Genomic DNA, 22,236 nt, shown 5'->3' with positions numbered 1-22,236 from the left:
TTTAGTGTTTATTAAATTCTTCTTACATATGCATTTTGAAAATTTGATCAGGTAAGTGACGAAAAATGAAAATAATAATTTTTTACCTGGAATTCGCACAAATTGATACTTCCTGATTTCCTGGTTCAAAAAGGGGTGTTTTTTCAAATAATGACATCTGGACAATTCACAAATAAATCTTTTCTTTATAAGTACGAAATAGCGTGGTTTTTCCTTTGGATTATGTCTATACTTTATTTTGTTCCATTCCTATACAAAAAACAGACTAGTACCAGGAAAAATGTTGTACTTGGAAAATACAGAAAGAATTCAGAAATATAAGCAAAGAACGTACCGCAAACAAGTCACAATGTCTTTCATTCCCAATGGGGTTTTTTTATGGTAGCATTGAAGAGTAAAAATCAGACTGTTCCAGTTTCCCATTTTCAGCACGTTTGGGTATTCTCTTTAAGACACAAAAAAAGAAATTCGCCAAAAGTGGAAATCTGCGTATCATCAGTTTCATTTAGTGGCTTTGTTTCAAGTTGTTCTTTTTCGTTTGTGTGGTGAACATCAGTACATGATGGCGACCCTTGTGTACTATTTGAGGCATTGGACAGTTTTGCGTCGTTGGTTTGGTGAACATCAGTACATGATGGCGACATTTGTGAACTATTTGAGGCATTGTACTGTTTTGTGTCGAGGTGAACATCATAATATACAGCTGAAATCTGCGTATCACCAGTTTCATTTAGTGGCTTTGTTTCAAGTTGTTCATTTTCATTGGTTTTGTGAATATCATACATGTTGGCGACATTTGTGAACTATTTAAGGCATTGGACAGATTTGCGTGGAGGTGAACATCATATGATAAAATGGAAATCTGCGTATTATCAGTTTCATTTTGAGGCTTTGTTTAAGTTGTTCATTTTCGTTGGTTTGGTGAATATCAGTACATGATGGTGACATTTGTGAACTATTTGAGGCATTGGACAGTTTTGCGTGGAGGTGAATATCATATGATAAAATGGAAATCTCCGTATTATCAGTTTCATTTTGAGGCTTTGTTTCAAGTTGTTTATTTTCGTTGGTTTGGTGAATATCAGTACATGATGGCGACATTTGTGAACTATTTGAGGCATTGGACAGTTTTTCGTCGTTGGTTTGGTGAACATTTGTATAAATTTGTATATCTATCGAGAATTTTTGTATAAAAATTCTCAGTAGATTCGATTAATTTATTGTTATCAGTATTTTGCAATTTTCACATTGCAGAAAAACTGACATTTCGTCACTACATCTAATTTGTCTGGTGAAATATTTCTTTTTACTATTTTCACAATTACATATTTTATTATGTCGTTAGTGTTGAGGTTGCGACTTCATTTTTTTCCACGATAAACAGTCTTTTATAAAATGTTTCTTCCGATAACATGTTTATTTATTTTCCTTTTTTTTTAAAAAATTTCAAAGCATAATGAATTATAATTTAGGATATAAAACCCAGACGCAGCGTGATATCAGAAGCACTTCTCGACAGTAAATGGCATCGCGTTTTGTGTGCGGTAATTGTGAAAACGGTTATTATATCGATTTTCCTATTTTTAAAAAAGACATCTTGCAAAATTCATGCAGCAGACATTTGCAATTATTGTGGCGAGTTTATGGGAAAATACGAAACTTTAGACGATTACGCGGTAACGTTTTATACTCCGATCGTGAAATATGAAGAATCCACGTGTAGCAGACAAAGGCTTACACATCGACAAGGTTATACTATTTACGAAGGTTTTTGTCATCCAATTTTAACGATGGATTGGAACTATCCGTTATTACGAAGAGGAGGTAGAATGTGCAACACCGTCATTTGCAGTTGTATTCATGACTTTTTATTTCCTCGTTCATAAATAAAAAAAGATGATATTAATAATTATTTTACTATTATTATGTTTAATAGTATGAATCAGAGCTGTAATACTCAATATGTTCTACGTTGATAATAATATTAGTAAATTAATAAGAGGAGTTTACCTCAATATAGTACGTGGAACACTTCAGTATGATACCCTCCAGAAATTAAAACGGAAAAAACGAAAAAATCGACAACTTACCGGAACATTAAAGTAAAATATAAATAATTAAAGAAAAATATAAATAATTAAATAATCAATTTAACACAATTCAAAATCAATGTAAAACAAATAAAATTCAAATTAACGCAATTAAAAGAATCTAACGAAAATATTCAATACGATTTTCCTTCCTGAAGCTGACAATGCTTTTCGACCGACTGTCGTGATCACAGGAATGAAAATTACCGAATCAGGCTAAACCTGCAACTTAAATAGTGATTATATGTCTTCGCGCATGCGCCCCTCGACGTGGGCAACTGTACGTGGTGAGGGGACCTCCCAGTGACGCTGCTGGACTTCCAGACTAGCATCACTGGGATCCAACGCCCACAGCCTAGGTTCCGGGCTTACATCAATGGAATCCGGCGTGTTTGCCGTGCGCTGAGACCCGTGGAAATTCGGAAAGGGGGATCCTGGTGGTTGAGGGGCCCAGCTTCAATACACCACTTTGGCCCCTGCTTCGACAAGACGGGTGGTCCTGGAAGGCCCGGCTAGGATCAATCGGCTAGTAGGTTCGCCTGCGTGGGTCAACCGTGTTAATGCCACGCCTCTACCCTCATGGTCCGAGGGACAGGATTCAGGCTGGCGGCGGTGCGGGTATAGTGTCTGGGTAGCCCTGGCGTCCCACTCCCGAGCGAATTTATTGCATGCAGGGTAGTGGGCGTCCCTTTGGGCTCCGTGGTGGGTAGGGAGCCCGGGCACTGAAACTTATAAAACTATATGAATCCTGATAAACATATTTCGTCAGGGGCCCCAACCCGGTCCCTATCTGAAAATACAGACACTGACAGCAATATTGCTTCAAAGAGGCAGCGGACTGAATTACCATCAGGTCCTATCCCGCGGTTTCTAATCATGCACTCCACCAATGAAAAACCGATTGGAAAAATGTCACCTTTCTTTATACAGAAAGGGTTAGATGGGTTAGTAGGTTCACCCAAATCAGTTAAGAGGCTCCGCTCTGGAGACCTCTTAATTGAAACTAAAAATGACAGGCAATCCGAACATTTACTCCGAGTAACATCAATCGGAGGAATCCCTATAACGGTGATACCACACAGAACACTCAATTCATCGAGAGGTGTCATTTCGGAGTGGGACCTTCTCGACGTCACCGAGGAGGAAATCTGCTCCGAATTAAAACCACAGGGAGTCATTGCCCTCAAGAGAATCACTGCGCGAAGGGATGGAAAAATAGTTAAAACCAGGAGCGTTATCCTGACTTTTAACTCTCCTAAACCTCCTGACGAGATCAAAGCTGGATACATTAATTGTTCAGTGTGTCCATACGTTCCGAACCCTTTACGGTGTTTTAAATGCCAGAAGTATGGACACTCTCAAATGGCCTGCCGTGGAGTCCTTGCATGCGCACGATGCGGTGCAAAGGACCACGAAACAACAGCATGTTCAGCCGCAAAACCCACCTGTATTAACTGTGAGGGCGAACATCCGGCCTACTCACGAGCATGCCAGAGGTGGAAAGAAGAAAAAGAAATTCAACGGCTGAAGGCAGAGCTAAATATATCATACCAGGAGGCAAGGAAATCGGTCAAACCCCTGAATATGAACAGACTTACCTACGCCCAGAAGGTAGCAGGGAGATGTTCCGTCGGAACTCAGACGGACATGACCATTCCTCCAAAGGAGTCTTTCACTCCCATCGCGCGGTATCTCTTAAGTTCGCAAAAAACCTACACAGAAGGACCAATCAGCTGCCACTCCTATATCAGTACCTCCTAATGCTCCACAATTAACAAAGGTAATTACGAAAGAAAACAATAAGAAAGGGGAAGTTCCCCTAGTTCCCAAGAACAGATGGATGTCGAGCAAAAGGAGGTACCCGAAGAATCAGTCTTGGAACTCTTTACGGAGGAAGACATGGACACGGGACAGCGTCCATTCTTCCCCCCCCTCGACGTGGGCACCTGTACGTGGTGAGGGGACCTCCCAGTGATGCTGCTGGGTTTCCAGATTAGCATCACTGGGATCTAACGCCCATACCTTGGTTCCAGGGTTACATCTTTGGAATCCGGCGTGTGCAGCCGTGCGCCGCGACCCGTGGAAGCGGAAAGGGGGATCCTGGTGGTTGATGGGCCCAGCCTTAATACACCACTTTGGCCCCTGCTTCGACAAGACGGGCGGTCGCGGACCGGCTCGACTGGGATCAATCGGCGGGTGGTTTTATACTGCTAGGGTCAACTGCGTTCCAATAAGTCTCCCTCCCTTTGGTCCTGGGACGGGATAAAGACTTATTGGTAACGTGGGTATGGTGTTCTAAGCGAACTCGGCGTCCCATTCGTGTACGCAGTACCTGCTAGTTCACGAGTGGGCGCCCCCTCGTAGGGCTCCGTGGTGGGTGAGGTACTTAGGCATCAGACCTTTTTTCTTTACTCCTATGAGTAATTTAAATTCTTCTTCTGGGGCCCCAACAAGGCCCCTACCTAATCGATCGTTAGATGAGAGTGAAAGTAATTCAGCTAAAAGAGCCAGAACTGAGGAGAAAACAACATCTGTGACACCTCTTTTCCTCATTCTCCATTCCACCGGAGAGCAGTCCATTGGGAAGATGTCACCCTTCTTTATCCAGAAAGGATTAGAAGGGTTGGCAGGTTCACCTAAAACTGTAAAAAGACTGCGTTCTGGCGACCTTTTGGTCGAAGCTTCTACCACCAAGCAAGCGGAAAAAATCATAAAGTCTACATCCATAGGGGGAATACCTATCATCGTAACCCCTCACAAAACTCTAAATTCTTCACGTGGTGTCATATCAGAGTGGGACCTTCTTCATGTTTCTGAAGAAGAGATCTGCTCTGAATTAAAAGAACAAGGAGTGACAGCTGTCAAAAGAATATCAATGAGAAAGGATGGGAATCTCGTCCCTACCCGAGTTCTCATACTAACGTTTAACACCCCACGGCCTCCAAGTTCCATCAAGGCAGGCTATCTAAACTGCCCAGTGAGGATTTATATCCCAAACCCACTGCGGTGTTTTAGATGCCAAAAATACGGCCACTCACAAACATCTTGTCGTGGTAACCCTGCCTGTGCTCGATGTGGTGTGAAAGACCACGAGAGCAAGGAATGTTCAGCTCCAAAACCCACCTGTGTCAACTGCCAAGGTGAGCACCCCGCCTACTCAAGAGCATGCCAGCGGTGGAAGGATGAAAAAGAAATACAAAAACTGAAAACAGAGCTGAATATCTCCTACCCAGAGGCCAGAAAAGGTATCCAACCAGTAAATAGCGGGAAACCTTCATATGCCCAGAAGGTTTCTGCTAAGTGCACTATCGGGACACAAACTGAGATGACTATACCACCAAGAGAGTCATTCACCCCGATTGCACGCTATTTATTGAGTTCTCAAAAGCCCACCAAAAAAACACAGTCAGTTGCCACTCCTATATCAGTACCTCCTAGTGCTCCACCACTACCAAAACCAAGTGGTAAAGAGCCTCAAGTAACAACAGAAAGAATGGATGTAGAGAAAAAGGAGGTACAGGATGAATCAGTCTTGGAACTCTTTGCGGAGGAAGAAATGGACACGGGACAGCGTCCATTCTTCCCCAAAAAAGATAAAGCCAAGACTGATAAAAGTAAGCCCTCAGCACCTGGGAAGCCGCCTGAAGGACCCACCAAGCCAAAATAATGGCTAAATTCCTACAATGGAATTGTCGTGGATTCCGGCGAAATACAGATGACATCAAGGCCCTCCTGCAAAAGCACGAGCCAGTTTGCTTTTGCTTGCAGGAGACTTATCTAAAGGCAAATGATGATCCCACCATGCATAACATCACAATATTTCGTAAGGATAGAATTGCGGATGGTCCTGCTCATGGAGGAGTGGCTATCCTGGTGAATAATCAGACCCCAGTTCAGCCCTTGCTAATTACAACCAGCATAGAGGCTGTTGCAATTCGCCTTACAGTGGGATTTTTATTAACGGTCTGCTCTATTTATTTGCCACCTGGGACTGACATCTCCCAGGAAGACCTTGATGATCTTGTAACGCAGTTGCCTCCCCCTTTCTTACTTCTTCGGGATTTTAATGGACAAAACACCCTGTGGGGTAGTGCTAACATCACTGGAAGGGGACGAGTCATAGAGCGTATGGTCAATGACAATGCCCTTTCCCTTGTAAATACTGGAACAAACACCTTCTTCCACATGCCTACCCGTACTTTTTCTGCCATTGATATCTCTATCTGCTCCCCTTCTCTACTCCCTTCACTCACTTGGGAAGTGGAGGAGAATCCATACGGAAGTGATCACTTCCCTGTGATAACCTTGTTACACAGTGGGAGGCCATGTCTTCCTTTCAGGTTACCACGGTGGAAGATTGATCAGGCTGACTGGTTTGCCTTCCAAAATCAGGCAAATTTTGATCTCAGTACCGTCAGCCAAGAGCCTATCAATGAAGCAGTAACGTACATCACAGAAGTGATGTACGTCCAAGCAGCTGCGAATGCAGTTCCAAAAACATCTGCCCGGTTTCCACCATTTCCCAAACCTTGGTGGAATTCCCAATGCACAACAGCAAAAAAAGCCCAAAACAAAGCGTGGGGGATATTCCGCCGATATCCTACCACGACCAACCTTATAGCCTTTAAACGCGCACGAGCTAAAGCACGCTATACCCGCCGTCAGAGTCAAAAGGAATCGTGGATCCGTTTTACATCATCCATTAACCAGTCTACCAACTCTAAGGTAGTCTGGGATAAAATCCGGAAAATGAAAGGAAAATATACATCCCACCCTTCTTCAATCTTAGATTATAATGGATGCGCTGTTGCAGATCCAACTGCAATAGCCAATGCTCTTGGGGAAACATTCTCTAACATCTCCGCAACATCCTCGTACTCCCCAGAGTTTGTGGTCCTGAAACATAAACTGGAAAGAGAAGCACTTAATTTTAAGTCCAAGGGCTTCTATCCCTACAACGGGGATTTTACTATTCAGGAACTGAAAAGAGCCCTCGCTCTTTCGAAAGCAAGTGCTGTTGGACCAGATGGCATCCATTATGACATGATCAAACGTCTTTCACCAAAATCTATGTATTGTCTGCTCCTTCTGTATAACAGAATCTTTACTGAAGGGCAGTTTCCGGATTCCTGGCGAAAGGCAATCGTTCTTGCCTTCCCTAAGCCAGGAAAGGATCCAAAAGTCACCACCAACTATCGTCCTATTGCTCTGACTAGCTGTCTGTGCAAAATCCTGGAGAGAATGGTTAATTCTCGTTTAATATGGTACTTAGAATCAAATGACCTTCTCTCCAACATACAGTGCGGCTTCCGAAGGAACCGGTCCACTTTGGACCATCTTATTAGATTGGAAGCATCCATCCGGGATGCTTTCCTAAAACGCGAACACTTGGTGTCGGTGTTCTTTAACATGGAGAAAGCATATGACACAACTTGGAGATTTGGCATCTTAAAAGATCTGCATAGCCTTGGCCTTAGGGGGCAACTCCCCATTTTTATTAAAAACTTTTTAGCCAATCGATCTTTCCAAGTTCGTGTGGGATCCTCACTCTCTCATTCCTTCAGCCAAGAGGAGGGAGTACCACAAGGATCAGTATTAAGTGTCACGCTTTTTGCCATAAAAGTCAATTCCATCACAGAACAACTTCCTCCAACTGTAAACTGTGCCCTCTATGTTGATGACTTTAGCATATTTTGTCAGTCATGCAACATGAGGGTTATTGAAAGACAACTGCAGAAAGCTATTGATCGCCTCAACTCCTGGGCTCTTGCTAATGGCTTCAGGTTCTCGCCGGAGAAGACCGTTTGCGTACACTTTTGTCGCAAGCGTAATCTTCATCCGTAACCTGAATTAAGGCTCGGACAAAATGCTATTCCAGTAGCAGCGGACACAAAATTCTTGGGACTCGTATTTGATAAAAAGTTGACCTTTCTGAACCACATCCGTCAACTTCGCACAAAGTGCACACGCGGACTTAATATTCTCCGCTCGCTCTCCTCTACATCTCGGGGAGCAGACCGATGCACGCTTCTTCCGATTTACCGTGCACTTGTGCGATCCAAACTTGATTATGGGTCCCAGGTATATTCTTCAGCCAGAGACAGTGCCCTTCGATGGCTGGATCCTGTCCATGACCAGGCTCTTCGTATCGCTACTGGAGCATATAGAACATCTCCTGTCCAGAGTTTATACGTCGAAGCAAACGAACCACCGTTAACGCTTCGACGTAAGCAGTTGTCTCTAAAGTACGCTTTAAAACTCAAATCCCTGCCAGACCACCCTACGTGGCTATCCGTTTTTGAGCCACGATGGGAAAATTTGTACAATACCCGTAAGACTGCCAATCGTCCTTTTGGTATTCGTCTCCAAGAGCTACTCAAAGAACTTGATATAAAGGTAGACAAGGTTGCCCAAACACCGAAGCAACCCCTTCCACCCTGGCATGCTCAAGTTTCGGCATGTGACTTGTCCCTTAAAAATTGGGGAAAGTCGGACACTCCATCGTCTGTCTACCTGCAGCTTTATTCAGCACACCGAGCTGAATATTCTGACTTCGCGCCAGTTTACACAGACGGCTCGAAGTCGGAATCATATGTGGGATCTGCTGCTGTCTTTACAGACAGCACTACATTGGAGCAGATTCCCTCTGAATGCAGCATATTTACTGCAGAGCTGCACGCAATAGAGTTAGCCTTGGATCACATTAGTGAATGCCAACACCAACGGTTCATTTTATATTCTGACTCTCTCAGCATGTTACAGGCTTTAATATCTGTGAGGTATAATCCTCATCCAGTTCTGTCTAGCATTCAGCAGAAGATTCACGTTCTCCATGAACGTGAATATGATATCCGCTTCTGCTGGATTCCCAGCCACATTGGGATTAGGGGAAATGATTTGGCTGACGCCGCAGCCAAATCAGCAATTCCCAATAATAACCGTTGCCTGTCAATCCCCTATACGGACTACAGGCAAACAATACAGCAAAAGATACATTCCCAATGGCAGGATTTGTGGAATAGACAGACTGGGAATAAACTATATTGTATAAAGTCTGTAATTGAACCGTGGCAGTCTAGTCTGCGCAGGAATCGTAAGGAGGAAGTTGTTCTTGCCCGGACCCGCATAGGACATAGTCATTTGACTCATTCGTTTTTGCTGAGGGCTGATGACCGTCCTATGTGTGTGTCCTGTGGTACAACTTTAACTATCAGACACCTTTTAATTGACTGTCCAGTTTTTAGCAATATCCGTTTTACCGCTTTTAACCATCTGGCTGAGCCATATACACTCAGTCAGATTTTATCTGACAATGACAATGTGTCTGCTGTTTTTAGCTATTTTAAATTAATAAAAGTTTTTAATTGTATTTGATTTATGCTTTTGTTACATTATTATATATCTGGACATGGTGGCCTTACTAATTAGGTCACCGAGAATTTAATTTTTTTAAATATTGCATAGTCTTGGCGCATTATGGCCACAGCTGCCAATGCGCCATTAAAAAAACCAAAAACAAACAAAAAACAAGTCCATTCTTCCCCAAAAAAGATAAATCCAAGACTGATAAAAGTAAGCCCTCAGCACCTCGGAAGCCGCCTGATGGACCCACCAAGCCAAAATAATGGCTAAATTCCTACAATGGAATTGTCGTGGATTCCGGCGAAATATAGATGACATCAAGGCCCTCCTGCGAAAGCACGAGCCAGTTTGCTTTTGCTTGCAGGAGACATACCTAAAGGCAAATGACGATCCCACGATGCATAACACCACAATTTTTCGTAAGGATAGAATTGCGGATGGCTCTGTACATGGGGGAGTGGCTATCCTTGTGGGTAACCAGACCCCAGTGCAGCCCTTACTAATTACAACTAGCATAGAGGCTGTTGCAATTCGCCTTACGGTGGGATTTTTATTAACTGTGTGCTCTATCTATTTGCCACCTGGGACTGACATCTCCCAGGCAGACCTTGATGATCTTCTAACGCAGTTGCCTCCCCCTTTCTTACTTCTCGGGGATATGAATGGACATAACACCCTGTGGGGTGGTGCTATCATCAACGGAAGGGGACGAGTCATAGAGCGTATGCTCAATGACAATGACCTTTCCCTTCTAAATACTGGAACAAACACCTTCTTCCACATGCCTACCCGTACTTTTTCTGCCATTGATCTCTCTATCTGCTCCCCTTCTCTACTCCCTTCACTCACCTGGGAAGTGGAGGAGAATCCATACGGAAGCGATCACTTCCCTGTGATAACCTTGTTACACAGTGGGAGACCATGTCTTCCCTTCAGGTTACCACGGTGGAAGATTGATTAGGCTGACTGGACTGCCTTCCAACATCAGGCAAATTTTGATCTTAGCACAGTCAGTCAAGAGCCTATCAATGATGCAGTTAAATACATCACAGAAAATTTTGTCCAAGCAGCTGCGAATGCTGTTCCAAAAACATCTGCCCGGTTTCCACCATATCCCAAACCTTGGTGGAATTCACAATGCACAGCAGCCAAAAAGGCTCAAAACAAAGCGTGGGGGATATTCCGCCGATATCCTACCACGACCAACCTTATAGCCTTTAAACGTGCACGAGCGAAAGCACCTTACATCCGTCGTCAGAGTCAAAAGGAATCGTGGATCCGTTTTACATCATCCATTAACCAGTCTACCAACTCTAAGGTAGTCTGGGATAAAATCCGGAAAATGAAGGGAAAATATACATCCCACCCTTCTTCAATCCTAGATTATAATGGATGCGCTATTGCAGATCCAACTGCAAAAGCTAATTCTCTTGGGGAGACATTCTCCAAGATCTCTGCAACATCGTCGTATTCCCCAGAGTTTCTGGTCCTGAAATATAAAATCGAAAAACAGGCACTTAGCTTTAAATCTAAGAGCATTTATCCCTACAACGGGGATTTCACTATTCTGGAACTGAAAAGGGCCCTCGCTCTTTCCAAAGCAAGTGCCGTTGGACCAGATGGCATCCATTATGAAATGATTAAACATCTTTCATAAAAATCTATGGATTGTCTGCTCCTTCTGTATAACAGAATCTTTACTGAAGGACAGTTTCCGGACTCCTGGCGAAAGGCAATCGTTCTTGCCTTCCCTAAGCCAGGAAAGGATCCAAAAGTCACCACCAACTATCGTCCTATTGCTCTGACTAGCTGTCTGTGCAAAATCCTGGAGAGAATGGTCAATTCTCGTTTAATATGGTATCTAGAATCAAATGACCTTCTCTCCAACATCCAGTGCCGCTTCCGAAGGAACCGGTCCACTTTGGACCATCTTATTAGATTAGAAGCATCCATCCGGGATGCTTTCCTAAAACGGGAACACTTGGTGTCGGTGTTCTTTGACATGGAGAAAGCGTATGACACAACTTGGAGATTTGGCATTTTAAAAGACTTACATAGCCTAGGCCTAAGTGGGCATCTGCCCTTTTTTATTCAAAACTTTTTAGCCTATCGATCGTTCCAAGTTCGTGTGGGATCCTCACTCTCTCGCTCCTTTAGCCAATAGGAGGGAGTACCACAAGGATCAGTATTAAGTGTCACGCTTTTTGCCATAAAAATAAATTCCATCACAGAACAACTTCCTCCAACTGTAAACAGTGCCCTCTATGTTGATGACTTTAGCATTTTTTGCCAGTCGTGCAACATGAGGGTTATTGAAAGACAACTGCAGAAAGCCATTGATAGTCTGAATTCCTGGGCACTTGCAAATGGCTTCAGGTTCTCGCCGGAGAAGACCGTTTGCGTACACTTTTGTCGCAAGCGTAATCTTCATCCTGAACCCGAATTAAGGCTCGGACAAATTACTATTCCAGTAGCAGCAAACACAAAATTCTTGGGACTCATATTCGATAAAAAACTAACTTTTTTGGATCATATTCGTCAACTCCGCACAAAGTGCACACGTGGGCTTAGTATTCTCCGCTCGCTCTCCTCTACATCTTGGGGAGCAGACCGATGTACCCTTCTTCGGCTTTACCGTGCACTTGTGCGATCCAAATTAGATTATGGGTCCCAAGTATATTCCTCAGCCAGAGACAGTGCCCTTCGATGGTTGGACCCTGTCCATCATCAGGCTCTACGTATTGCTACTGGAGCATTTCGAACATCTCCTGTCCAGAGCTTATACGTCGAAGCAAACGAACCACCGTTATCGCTTCGTCGTAAGCAGTTGTCTCTAAAATACGCCTTAAAACTGAAATCGCTGCCAGACCATCCTACGTGGCCATTCGTTTTTGAGCCACGATGGGAAAATTTGTACAACACACGTAAGACTGCCAATCGTCCTTTTGGTATTCGTTTCCAAGAGCTACTCAAAGAACTTAATATCAAGGTAGACAAGGTTGCCAAACACCAAAGCAACCCTTTCCACCCTGGCATGCTCATGTCCCGGTATGTGACTTGTCCCTCAGAAATTGGGGAAAGTCGGACACTCCATCATCGGTCTACCTGCAGCTTTATTCAGCACACCGAGCTGAACATTCCGACTTCGCGCCAGTCTACACAGATGGTTCGAAATCGGAATCATATGTGGGATCTGCTGCTGTCTTTACAGACAGCACTACATCGGAGCAGATTCCCTGTGAATGCAGTATATTTACTGCAGAGCTGCATGCTATAGAGTTAGCCTTGGATCACATTAGTGAATGCCAATACCAACGGTTCATTTTATATACCGACTCTCTTAGCATGTTACAGGCTCTAATATCTGTGAGATATAATCCTCATCCAGTTCTGTCTAGCATTCAGCAGAAGATTCATGTTCTCTTTGAACGCGAATATAATATCCGCTTCTGCTGGATTCCCAGCCACATTGGGATTAGGGGAAATGATTTGGCTGACGCCGCAGCCAAATCAGCACTTCCCAATAATAACCGCTGCCTGTCAGTCCCCTATACAGACTACAGGCAAATAATCCAAAACATACACTCCCAATGGCAGGACTCGTGGAATAGACAGACTGGAAATAAACTATATTGTATAAAGCCTGTAATTGAACCGTGGCAGTCTAGTCTGCGCAGGAATCGTAAGGAGGAAGTTGTTCTTGCCCGGACTCGCAGAGGACACAGTCATTTAACTCATTCATTTCTGCTGAGGGCTGATGACCCTCCTATGTGTGTGTCCTGTGGCACAATTTTAACAATAAGACACATTTTAGTTGAATGCCCAGATTTTAGCAATATCCGTCTTACTGCTTTTAATCATATGACTGAGCCGTATACACTCAGTCAGATTTTATCCGACAATGACAATGTGTCTGGTATTTTTAGATTTTTAAAATCAATAAATATTTTTACTCGTTTATAAAATTTACATTTTTCTTATACTTCTTGACATAGTGACCTAACTAGTTAGGTCACTGAAAGTTTAAAGTTTAAATTTTTTTATAAATGACATGTTTTTGGCGCATTAGAGCCTTAGTAGCTAATGCGCCAAAAAACCCAAAACAAACAAACAAATCGCGCATGCGCGTAAAGGTCCACGGATCGGAGATCAAATATGGCCGCCGAACATTAACAGAATTCTCTTGTAATTTAATTTCAATTAATAGTCGCGTATAATTACGTTGAACATTAAGTATTTTGGCCTCGTTAAATAAAAAAGTATGTTTTTCGTTTATGGCATGAAAGGCTAATTCTGACGCTGCCGAACGAGAAGCACGAACTGAGGCTTCGTGTTGATTTACACGGATATTAAGAGAAAACCGGGTCGAACCTTGGTAAGACGAGTCGCAATCACCGCAAGAAATGTTGTATACTAGATCATTAATTTGTGTTGCGAACGCGGAAAGAACCGAGCGATTGTTCAGTATAGTGTGTAACTTCCGTATGGGCCTAGCTATAATTTTAAATTCGGTATCTTTAAAGAATCTGTTAAGCTGTTTGTGCCACTGTTCAACATATGGGACAGAAATAAAGTATTTTTTGATATTACTATTGTTGATTGGTGTAGTATTTTGTATCCTATCCTTAGCTTGTACCCTAATTCGATTTATTGTGTTAATGGGATAACCCCTGTTTAAGAATCTGCTAGTTAATATTTGTATTTCTGAGTCCAAAGCAGAATCCGTCGTTGAATATTTATAGGCATTTAGAAATTGATTAAAGATAATCGATCTTTTGTAGGTGAACGGGTGGTAGCTATTATAATGTAGAAGCATACCGGTGTTTGTGGGTTTTCGATAGATGCTAAATTGTATTTTGTTCGAGTCCCGGGTAAGCGTGAAATTTAGAAAGTTTAATGACTTTGTATCCGTATCTTCCCTTTCCAATGTAAATTTGAGTCTCGAATGAATATTATTAAACGAATGTAAAATGTCTTGGATAGTACTACTATCGGTAATAACTAGAACATCGTCTAAATACCTCCCATAGTATGTGATACGGGGACGAAAAGGTGTCAAATGTATCTGTTCAATCGTTGAGAGATAGATCTCTGACATTAAGCCACTCAGGCTCAAACCCATTGGTAATCCAAAAATTTGTTTGTACACCTTGTCTCGAAAGGTGATGTAGTTAGCCTCAACTAACAGTTTAATTAAGTGAAAAATTTCCTTAATAGGCAGCTTCGTATAATTAATCGGTGTCGAGTTTTTATTTAACATATCCCAAATAATATCTAATGTGTATTCAACGTTTACATTCGTATATAATGAGGTAACATCTAATGAGAATAAATTGTCATTGTCGCCGAGTCTACAGTCTTTAAGATTATTAAATAATGTATCGTAATTCTTAATCCCAAATTGTATAACCTGTCTAAAAGGTTTTATAATGTTATATACATGTGTGGCTAAGGCTGAAAATGCCGAGCTATTGTTTCCTACAGTTCCTGTAGGAAACAATAGGTCGAATCGGAAATCCAGGCTTGTGTAATTTTACCTGACCGAAAAGTGCAGGAATATTGTATGTTCTGGACTTCAATTCTTTCAACTGAACCATAGTAATGTAGTTGTTTTTTATTAATTTTATTAATTTACTAATATTATTATGTTTAATAATATTTACGTTTTTTTTCATTACCTAGCAAAACAAAATGGCAAGACAGTAATTCAAGACAGCATGATACAAGGAATAACATGTAATCCTACTAAATCTGTTCCAGTTCGATGTAACACGAACGAAAAAACGTGCGAGATATGTGTCGAAAGTAATTATCGCTGTGTATCTTTTCCAAAAGCTGTTAAAATTTACGACGATTACAACGATCACGACGTACAAATACTCGAAAATGATGATAAACACGATGGAATTTGTATCGAGGTACCAACGAGGCAGAAAGAGAAGAAAATGCATGTAATTCGAAAACCGGAACTTGGAGTCTCGTACAGATATCAGAAAATAAATATACTTGGATATGTCACTGTACGTATCCTCATCTAGTGACGCAAAATAGTCTCTTTCAAGATTGTAATGTGGATGTCGCATGTGGAAAAGGTAACCATTTGGATAATTTAAACGTCCATCCCTTTCACGAAGGAACGTGTGTTTGTCAAGAATTGTATATTTCGATAGAAATTCGAATTGGGGACCATACTGTCGATTAAAATTAGAAAAAGATGCCCATTTTTGTCATCCAGGTATACTGTCTAGTGACGATATACCTTGTGATTGTCCGCTATTTCACGAAGCAAAACTGATAGGCGATCGCACTCGATGCGTTCGGAAATCATGTAAATTTGATGCTCTGAGTGATGACAAAGACGAATTATTAAAATATACGACGATATTAAATGATGATGGACATTGTTTTTGCGATGCTCGATACGGTAATATAGGTCTTTCTTTATACCAATCCGATGATAAAGTTCCAAATCATTACAATACGTGTACGAATATTTTCAAGTCTGAACCTTCCCATCCGATACAGGTAAATCTACGATGTTATTTTTACGTAGACGTCGAGAAACCCTTAATGTTTTTACGTGTTATCGAAAATACACAAAAACGATTTAAAAGATTTATTTCAAAAATTATTATACTTAAATAACTTTAGTGACAAATCATTTTTAACACCCATAATTCAATTTATTCTGAAACTAAACAAAACTTCAAATCTTTGTAAAAAAATCCTGGAAATTATAGAAAATATCATAAATACTGATAGATCTAAAAGTCATAACGATCGTATCATTAACTTAAAGAAATTTGAACAATATAATATTTATGGTGTTGTAAATGTATTGCTTAATCATTTTTCAAAATTGTCAAAGTTAGAAATATTTTTATTAAAATATTCACCACATAGACTGGATATTGAATCTTTTATTAAAGAATTAAAAACAGATTATTGTGATACAATTTATAAACATATTATTGATTTTATTGTAGAAATATTAGTAAATAATAAACGTAGAAAACATTAACAACAAACAAACAAACAAACAAGATAGGTTAGGTTAGATGAATAGAAACATTAACAAAGAAATGTACGTTGGAATATTGGATGATTGCACATTTCTTCTTGACTTATATGATGATATTTTGTGAAAGGAATTCGTCCTTTGTGAGAAGTCCATCGATGTTCAACTATAGTAATGAAGTTGTTGGAACAATCTCGTTATTGTAAACTACACTATTAAGTAAAATGTATTCTTTTTCTATGGCAGCTAATCTAACTACCATCATATATTTACATATTTGAAACATACAATAAATTGGATTTTTTTCGTACAAATTATTAATATATTTCTTATATTTCTCATTTAATTGTGGATATCTTTTAAAAATACTACCATTGCTAAAATAGTAAATTTCAATTATTTTGTAAGGATACACTGTATTTTACATAATTTGGTTCTTCAAAATTAGTAGCAACAATTTCAAAATAACCTTTAAATAAGAATAATTATTTAAACGGGAATTGTTAATTTTATAAGAAGTAGGAAAATATGCCTTTAGTCCATAAACTGGTCGTCTTTTTTATCTTAGTTTCGGGATCTTTTGGTTCAGAAAAGTTCGTAGGTTTTAGAGACTCCTGTGTACAAATTTCAGATTCAGCATCACCATAATCAGTTTCGATATCTTCGCAAATTCCATTTTTTTGAGATTCAACCAAATATTCTGGAGCATAATTTCCAGAATTAGCATGACTATCAGTTTTGAGATCTCCATTAAAATTATTTCTCGAATCAGCATGACAATCGTCTTCAGGTTTTAAAAAAAAGTCAGAATCAGCATGACAATCATGTTCAGGTTTTAAAATTTCAGAATCAGCTTGACTATCTGTTTTGAGATCACAATTTCCAAAATCAACAAGACAATTTGCAGATCTTCAATTTCGAAAATATTTCCTCAATCACCAGGACTATCGGTTTTGAGAACTTCCATTTTAAACAAATTTCCAAAATCAGCATGACATTTCCTTGATTCAATAGGACAATCGGTTTTGAGATCTCCACTTTCAAAACAATTTCCAGAATCAACATAAGAATCAGTTTTGAGATCTTCAGTTTCAAAATAATTTCCAGAATCAACATGACAATTAGTTTTGAGAACATTACCTGGAAAATCTTCTCGAGTTTCATTATAATCCAAACAGCCAGTTTTGTCACAATCTTCTTCCAGTAGAGCTCCGACGGAATCTTTGAGATCTAGTTTGAATAAATCCATATCACGTAATTCTCGAATAAACCTTTTTCCCATTAATATGTTTTTATATAGGTACGTACATATTTTTTCTAAAATCTCATTGGAGTTGTTCTTTGAAGAATCCATTGCAAAAAACTACCGCTTAATATAAAAAATTTCAGCTTATATACCGGCGATCAATGGATAAAGCATTTTATTATCGTGCAATTGTTTTAATTCTATTTGAGTCATTGGATAGTTTGGCGTCGAGGTGAGCATTAGGGATAAAATGGAAATCTGCATATCATCAGTTTCCTTTACAGGCTTTGTTTCAAGTTGTTAATTTTCGTTGGATTGGTGAATTTCAGTACATGATGGCGACATTTGTGAACTATTTGAGGCACTGGACAGTTTTGCGTCATTGGTTTGGTGAACATCAGTACATGCCGGCGACTTTTGTGAATTATTTGAGGCAGTGGATAGTTTTGCGTCGAGTTGAACATCATAAGATAAAGTGGAAATCTGCGTATAATCAGTTTCATTTAGAGGCTTTGTTTCGAGTTGTTCATTTACGTTGGTTTGGTGAATAATTTATTTATTATTGTTCTAAATCAATTCTTCTAACAGGAAAGTAACACACTACACCCCTAGTGGCATATTCCGAAAATTGTTAATCTCTATCATAATTTTCATTTTGGTGACCTGCTAATAAATATCCCACGCTCTCATTATTATTATCTGTGTATCGAACACTATATTAATTATAAAATCCTTTGTCACTGTGAAGATATTTATTTAATGGGTTAAAGCTCCAGAATTCGCAATTTTTTAAAACGTAATGTACTGTGATGGTGTTGCGCTTGTTTGTGAGTTTGTAGATATAAATATTTTTCTTTACGAAAATTTTTTCTGAATTAAAATTCTCTTTAAATTTTTTAATATTTCCAATAAAAGCACCGTCGACGCTTTCGCCTATTAAAATTTTTAATTTTTTATTGACGATTGTGATTATGCAATCCTCGTCTATAACATTTACTTCTTTTATTGAAAAAGAATGATCGTGCATATTCCAATCGGTCCTACCTGTTAGTAATGATTGTGCATATTCCAATCGGTCCTACCTGTTAGTAATGATTGTGCATATTCCAATCGGTCCTACCTGGTAGTAATGATTGTGCATATTCCAATCGGTCCTACCTGTTAGTAATGATTGTGCAGTACACAAATCGATCCCATTTTTTCATAGACGAAAATTGTATTTACCCCTAGGAATAGACAAAAGAGGTTGTAATTTCAAAATAAGATCAGAAATCGGTTCTTCATATAACACATTGTAAAATTTAAAATTATTCTCTACTATTTCCAAAGTATCTGTAACTTCAGGCAATATCCGACAAAACGTTTCGTGCTTTTTACAATAGGTATTATGCATTTCTATTCTGTTCTTCAACTTTGTTGTCGGTGCTCCCTGAAAAGAAAAAAAAAATAGGTGATAGCGCTACAACAGCTTTCCTTATAATTTTTATTAGTACAAGTGACAGCTTTTCTTTTAAATATAACCTACTATGTGACACTTATCTTTATAATAACTCTTACACTAACATTACCTTACACTCTTCTTTGTGAATTGATTCTTTACTACAGCTCACTGAAACCTTACACTCTTCTTGGTAATTTGATTCTTTGCTACAGCTGATTGAAAAGAGGAAAAAATTTGAGCTACTAACATACTCAGGTATCATGTTTGATTTCATTTACTATCAACCTTTTTAATCTAACAAAGAATAAAACTTACACTAACCACTAATAATTAAAGATTCTTCTTGTTGGTGATTCGATTCTATTTATCACTGCATTACCGTTATGTGTAAAAAAAGTTTGTCTTGTTTTCTTATTTTATTCAGATATGTTTGTTGTGTAATTATTAATGAATGGTATTGAACAATCTTCATCCCTAGAATGATTGTGCATGTTCCAAACGTTCCGGTTTATTAGCAAGTAATGATAAGTTTTTAGAAATAGTCGTTGCACAAGTTTGGTCCGTAGTGATATCTTTGATATCTTCTGGCAGTTTTGCTGTGTAAGTTTGGTTCGTCGTGATATCCTTGATATCTTCAAAATTTAGAACGTCTTCAGAAGGAATCATAAGAGACAAAGAAAGAAATTTGACGAAATTGGAAAAAATCTGCACATCATCAGTTTCATTTATAGGCTTTGTTTGAAGTTGTTCATTTTTGTTGGTTTGGTGAACATCGTAAAATAAAGTAGATGATGACGACGTCTGCACTCTATTTAAGGCACTGGACAGTTTTGTGTTCAAAGTTTGATACGCACAGGTATCAGGTGACAATGCTTACTATAACATTCGTGTGTTCTCACGTGTGAACTTTTTATTCTATTGGGCAGTTCTGCTGCATAAGTTTGGTTCATCGTATAGTCCTTGAGCCTAAAGATATCTTCAAAATTTGGAAGTTCTTCTTCAATTACAATATTTGTAAAATAGGGTGAGACCTTTGGATTTACAAGATCTGTAGAACTGTGCAACAATACATGTGAATTATTAGACAGTTCTACAGATCTTTTTGTTTGATCTTCATTTACAATATTTGGAAAATTTAGATTATTAAACAAATTTTCAAAACAATATTGTGGAATATCGTGTCACAAGTCTTGCCAAATATTATATTAATTATCTTTAAAAAAATCGGGTGTTGTCACATGTGAACTGTTTATGGTATTGGGCAGTTATGCAGCATAAGTTTGGTCCATCGTATTATCTTTAAACACAAAGATATCTTCAAAATTTGGAAGGTCTTTAGAAGGAATCATATTTGAGAAATTGTGTGACCACACCTGCGAACCATTGACTGATTGGACAGTTCTGCAGATCTTGTGTTTTGATCTCCAATTTTGATCTTTGGATTGACGATATCGGGTGACGACGTCTGTGAACTATTTACGGCATTGGACAGTTCTGCTGATATTGTAAATCCGAACTGTTTTGGATTTACAATATTTTCAAATGACAACAACTGTGAACTGTTAAAGACATTAGAGAGTTTTGCAAATCTTTTTCTTTGACCTTCATCTTCAATTACAATATTTGAAGAATTTAGATTATTAATTAACATATCTTTTACAATATTCGGTGAATTACAGTCTGGATTCACAATATTTGGTCTATAGGTTATTTTCATTTAGAGGCTTTGTTTCAAGTTGTTCATTGTCGTTGGTTTGGTGAATATCAGTACATGATGGCGACATTTGTGAACTATTTGAGGCATTGGACAGTTTTGCGTCGAGTTGAACATTATCATCATCATCAGCATCATCATCATCATCATCATCATCAGCCATTTTCAATGCACTGCAGGATGAAGGCCTCTCCAGCAACTTTCTAGTTCCTTCTGTTTTGAGCACTGGCCATCCATTTAGTACCCAAAAACTCATGAATTTCACCTATCCTTCTCCGACTTTGTCTTCCAGGTTTTCTTCTAGCTCCTCTTGGATACCATTCTGTTATTTTCTTAGTCCATCTGTCATCATGTCTTCGAGCTATATGTCCTGCCCAAGACCATTTTAGTTCTTTAGTTTTGATAAGAATGTCCTTTACTTGAGTTTGCTGCCTAATCCATGTGTTTCTCTTCTTATCTAACAGTCTGATTCCCAATATAATTCGTTCCATTCTTCGCTGTGTAGTTCTCAGCTTCTCTTCCATTCTTTTGGTGAGTGCCCAAGTTTCACTTCCATAAGTCATGGTGGGGAGTATACATTGATTCATTATTTTACGTTTCAGACAAACTGGGATATTGCTCTTCAGTATGTAACTATATTTCCTGCATGCTATCCATCCAAAATTTATTCTTCTCTTGACTTCCAGCCAGTTACCATTATTACAGCTACTAACTTGTCCCAGATAATTATATGACTCCACCTTTTCAATTACTGCTCCTTCAATCATTATTTCCCTTTCCGTGGCATACTTGTCCATCATTACTTTTGTTTTAGCAATATTCATCTTTAGTCCAAAATCCTTACTAACTGTGCATAACTGATTAAGATTTTCCTCTAATTCTTTGGGATCGTGGCTTATAACCACAATGTCATCTGCAAATCGTAAATGGTTTAGGTACTCTCCGTTCACATTGACTCCTTTCTGTGACCAGTCTAATCCTCTGAAAGCTTCCTCAAGGGCAGCAGTAAACAGCTTCGGAGATATTGTGTCTCCTTGTCGAACTCCTTTCTCGATTTTAAATTTGCTACTGTCTTTGTCTAGTCTAATAAAGGATGTAGCACTCTCATATATTTTCTTCAAAATCATAATATATGGAGCATCAATGCTTTTGTCTTTCCATTGCCCGAAACATTGCCTTATGCTGCATGGAGTCGAACGCCTTTTCATAATCCACAAATGCCAGGCATAATGGTGTTTTATATTCATTTACTTTCTCTTAGCTGTGATATTACATGAAGGTGATCCATAGCTGAGAATCCTGTCCTAAAGCCAGCTTGCTCTTTCGGTTGATTCTCATCACGTATTCTTTCTAATCTGTTAGTAA

General features: G+C 39.4%; 1 protein-coding gene across 1 annotated transcript in view; it reads left to right on the top strand.

The window, feature by feature from the left end:
- The window catches only part of LOC150074868 (uncharacterized), a 96,205-nt gene extending 80,681 nt beyond the window's left edge, over nucleotides 1-15,524 (top strand). Inside the window, exon 2 of the mRNA XM_090389449.1 lies at nucleotides 15,135-15,524. Coding sequence (XP_090245575.1) covers nucleotides 15,135-15,490 — 356 coding nt within the window. The 3' untranslated portion in view covers nucleotides 15,491-15,524. The remainder of the gene's footprint in view (nucleotides 1-15,134) is intronic.
- The last annotated feature ends 6,712 nt before the right edge of the window (nucleotides 15,525-22,236 follow it).

Source organism: Mastigoproctus giganteus, unplaced genomic scaffold (genome assembly GCF_048544385.1).
Source record: "Mastigoproctus giganteus isolate SK-2022 unplaced genomic scaffold, ASM4854438v1 scaffold_30, whole genome shotgun sequence".
Lineage (NCBI taxonomy): Eukaryota > Metazoa > Arthropoda > Arachnida > Uropygi > Thelyphonidae > Mastigoproctus > Mastigoproctus giganteus.
The sequence above is the reverse complement of the archived record's forward strand: the minus strand, read 5'-3'. Positions and strand labels throughout refer to the sequence as shown.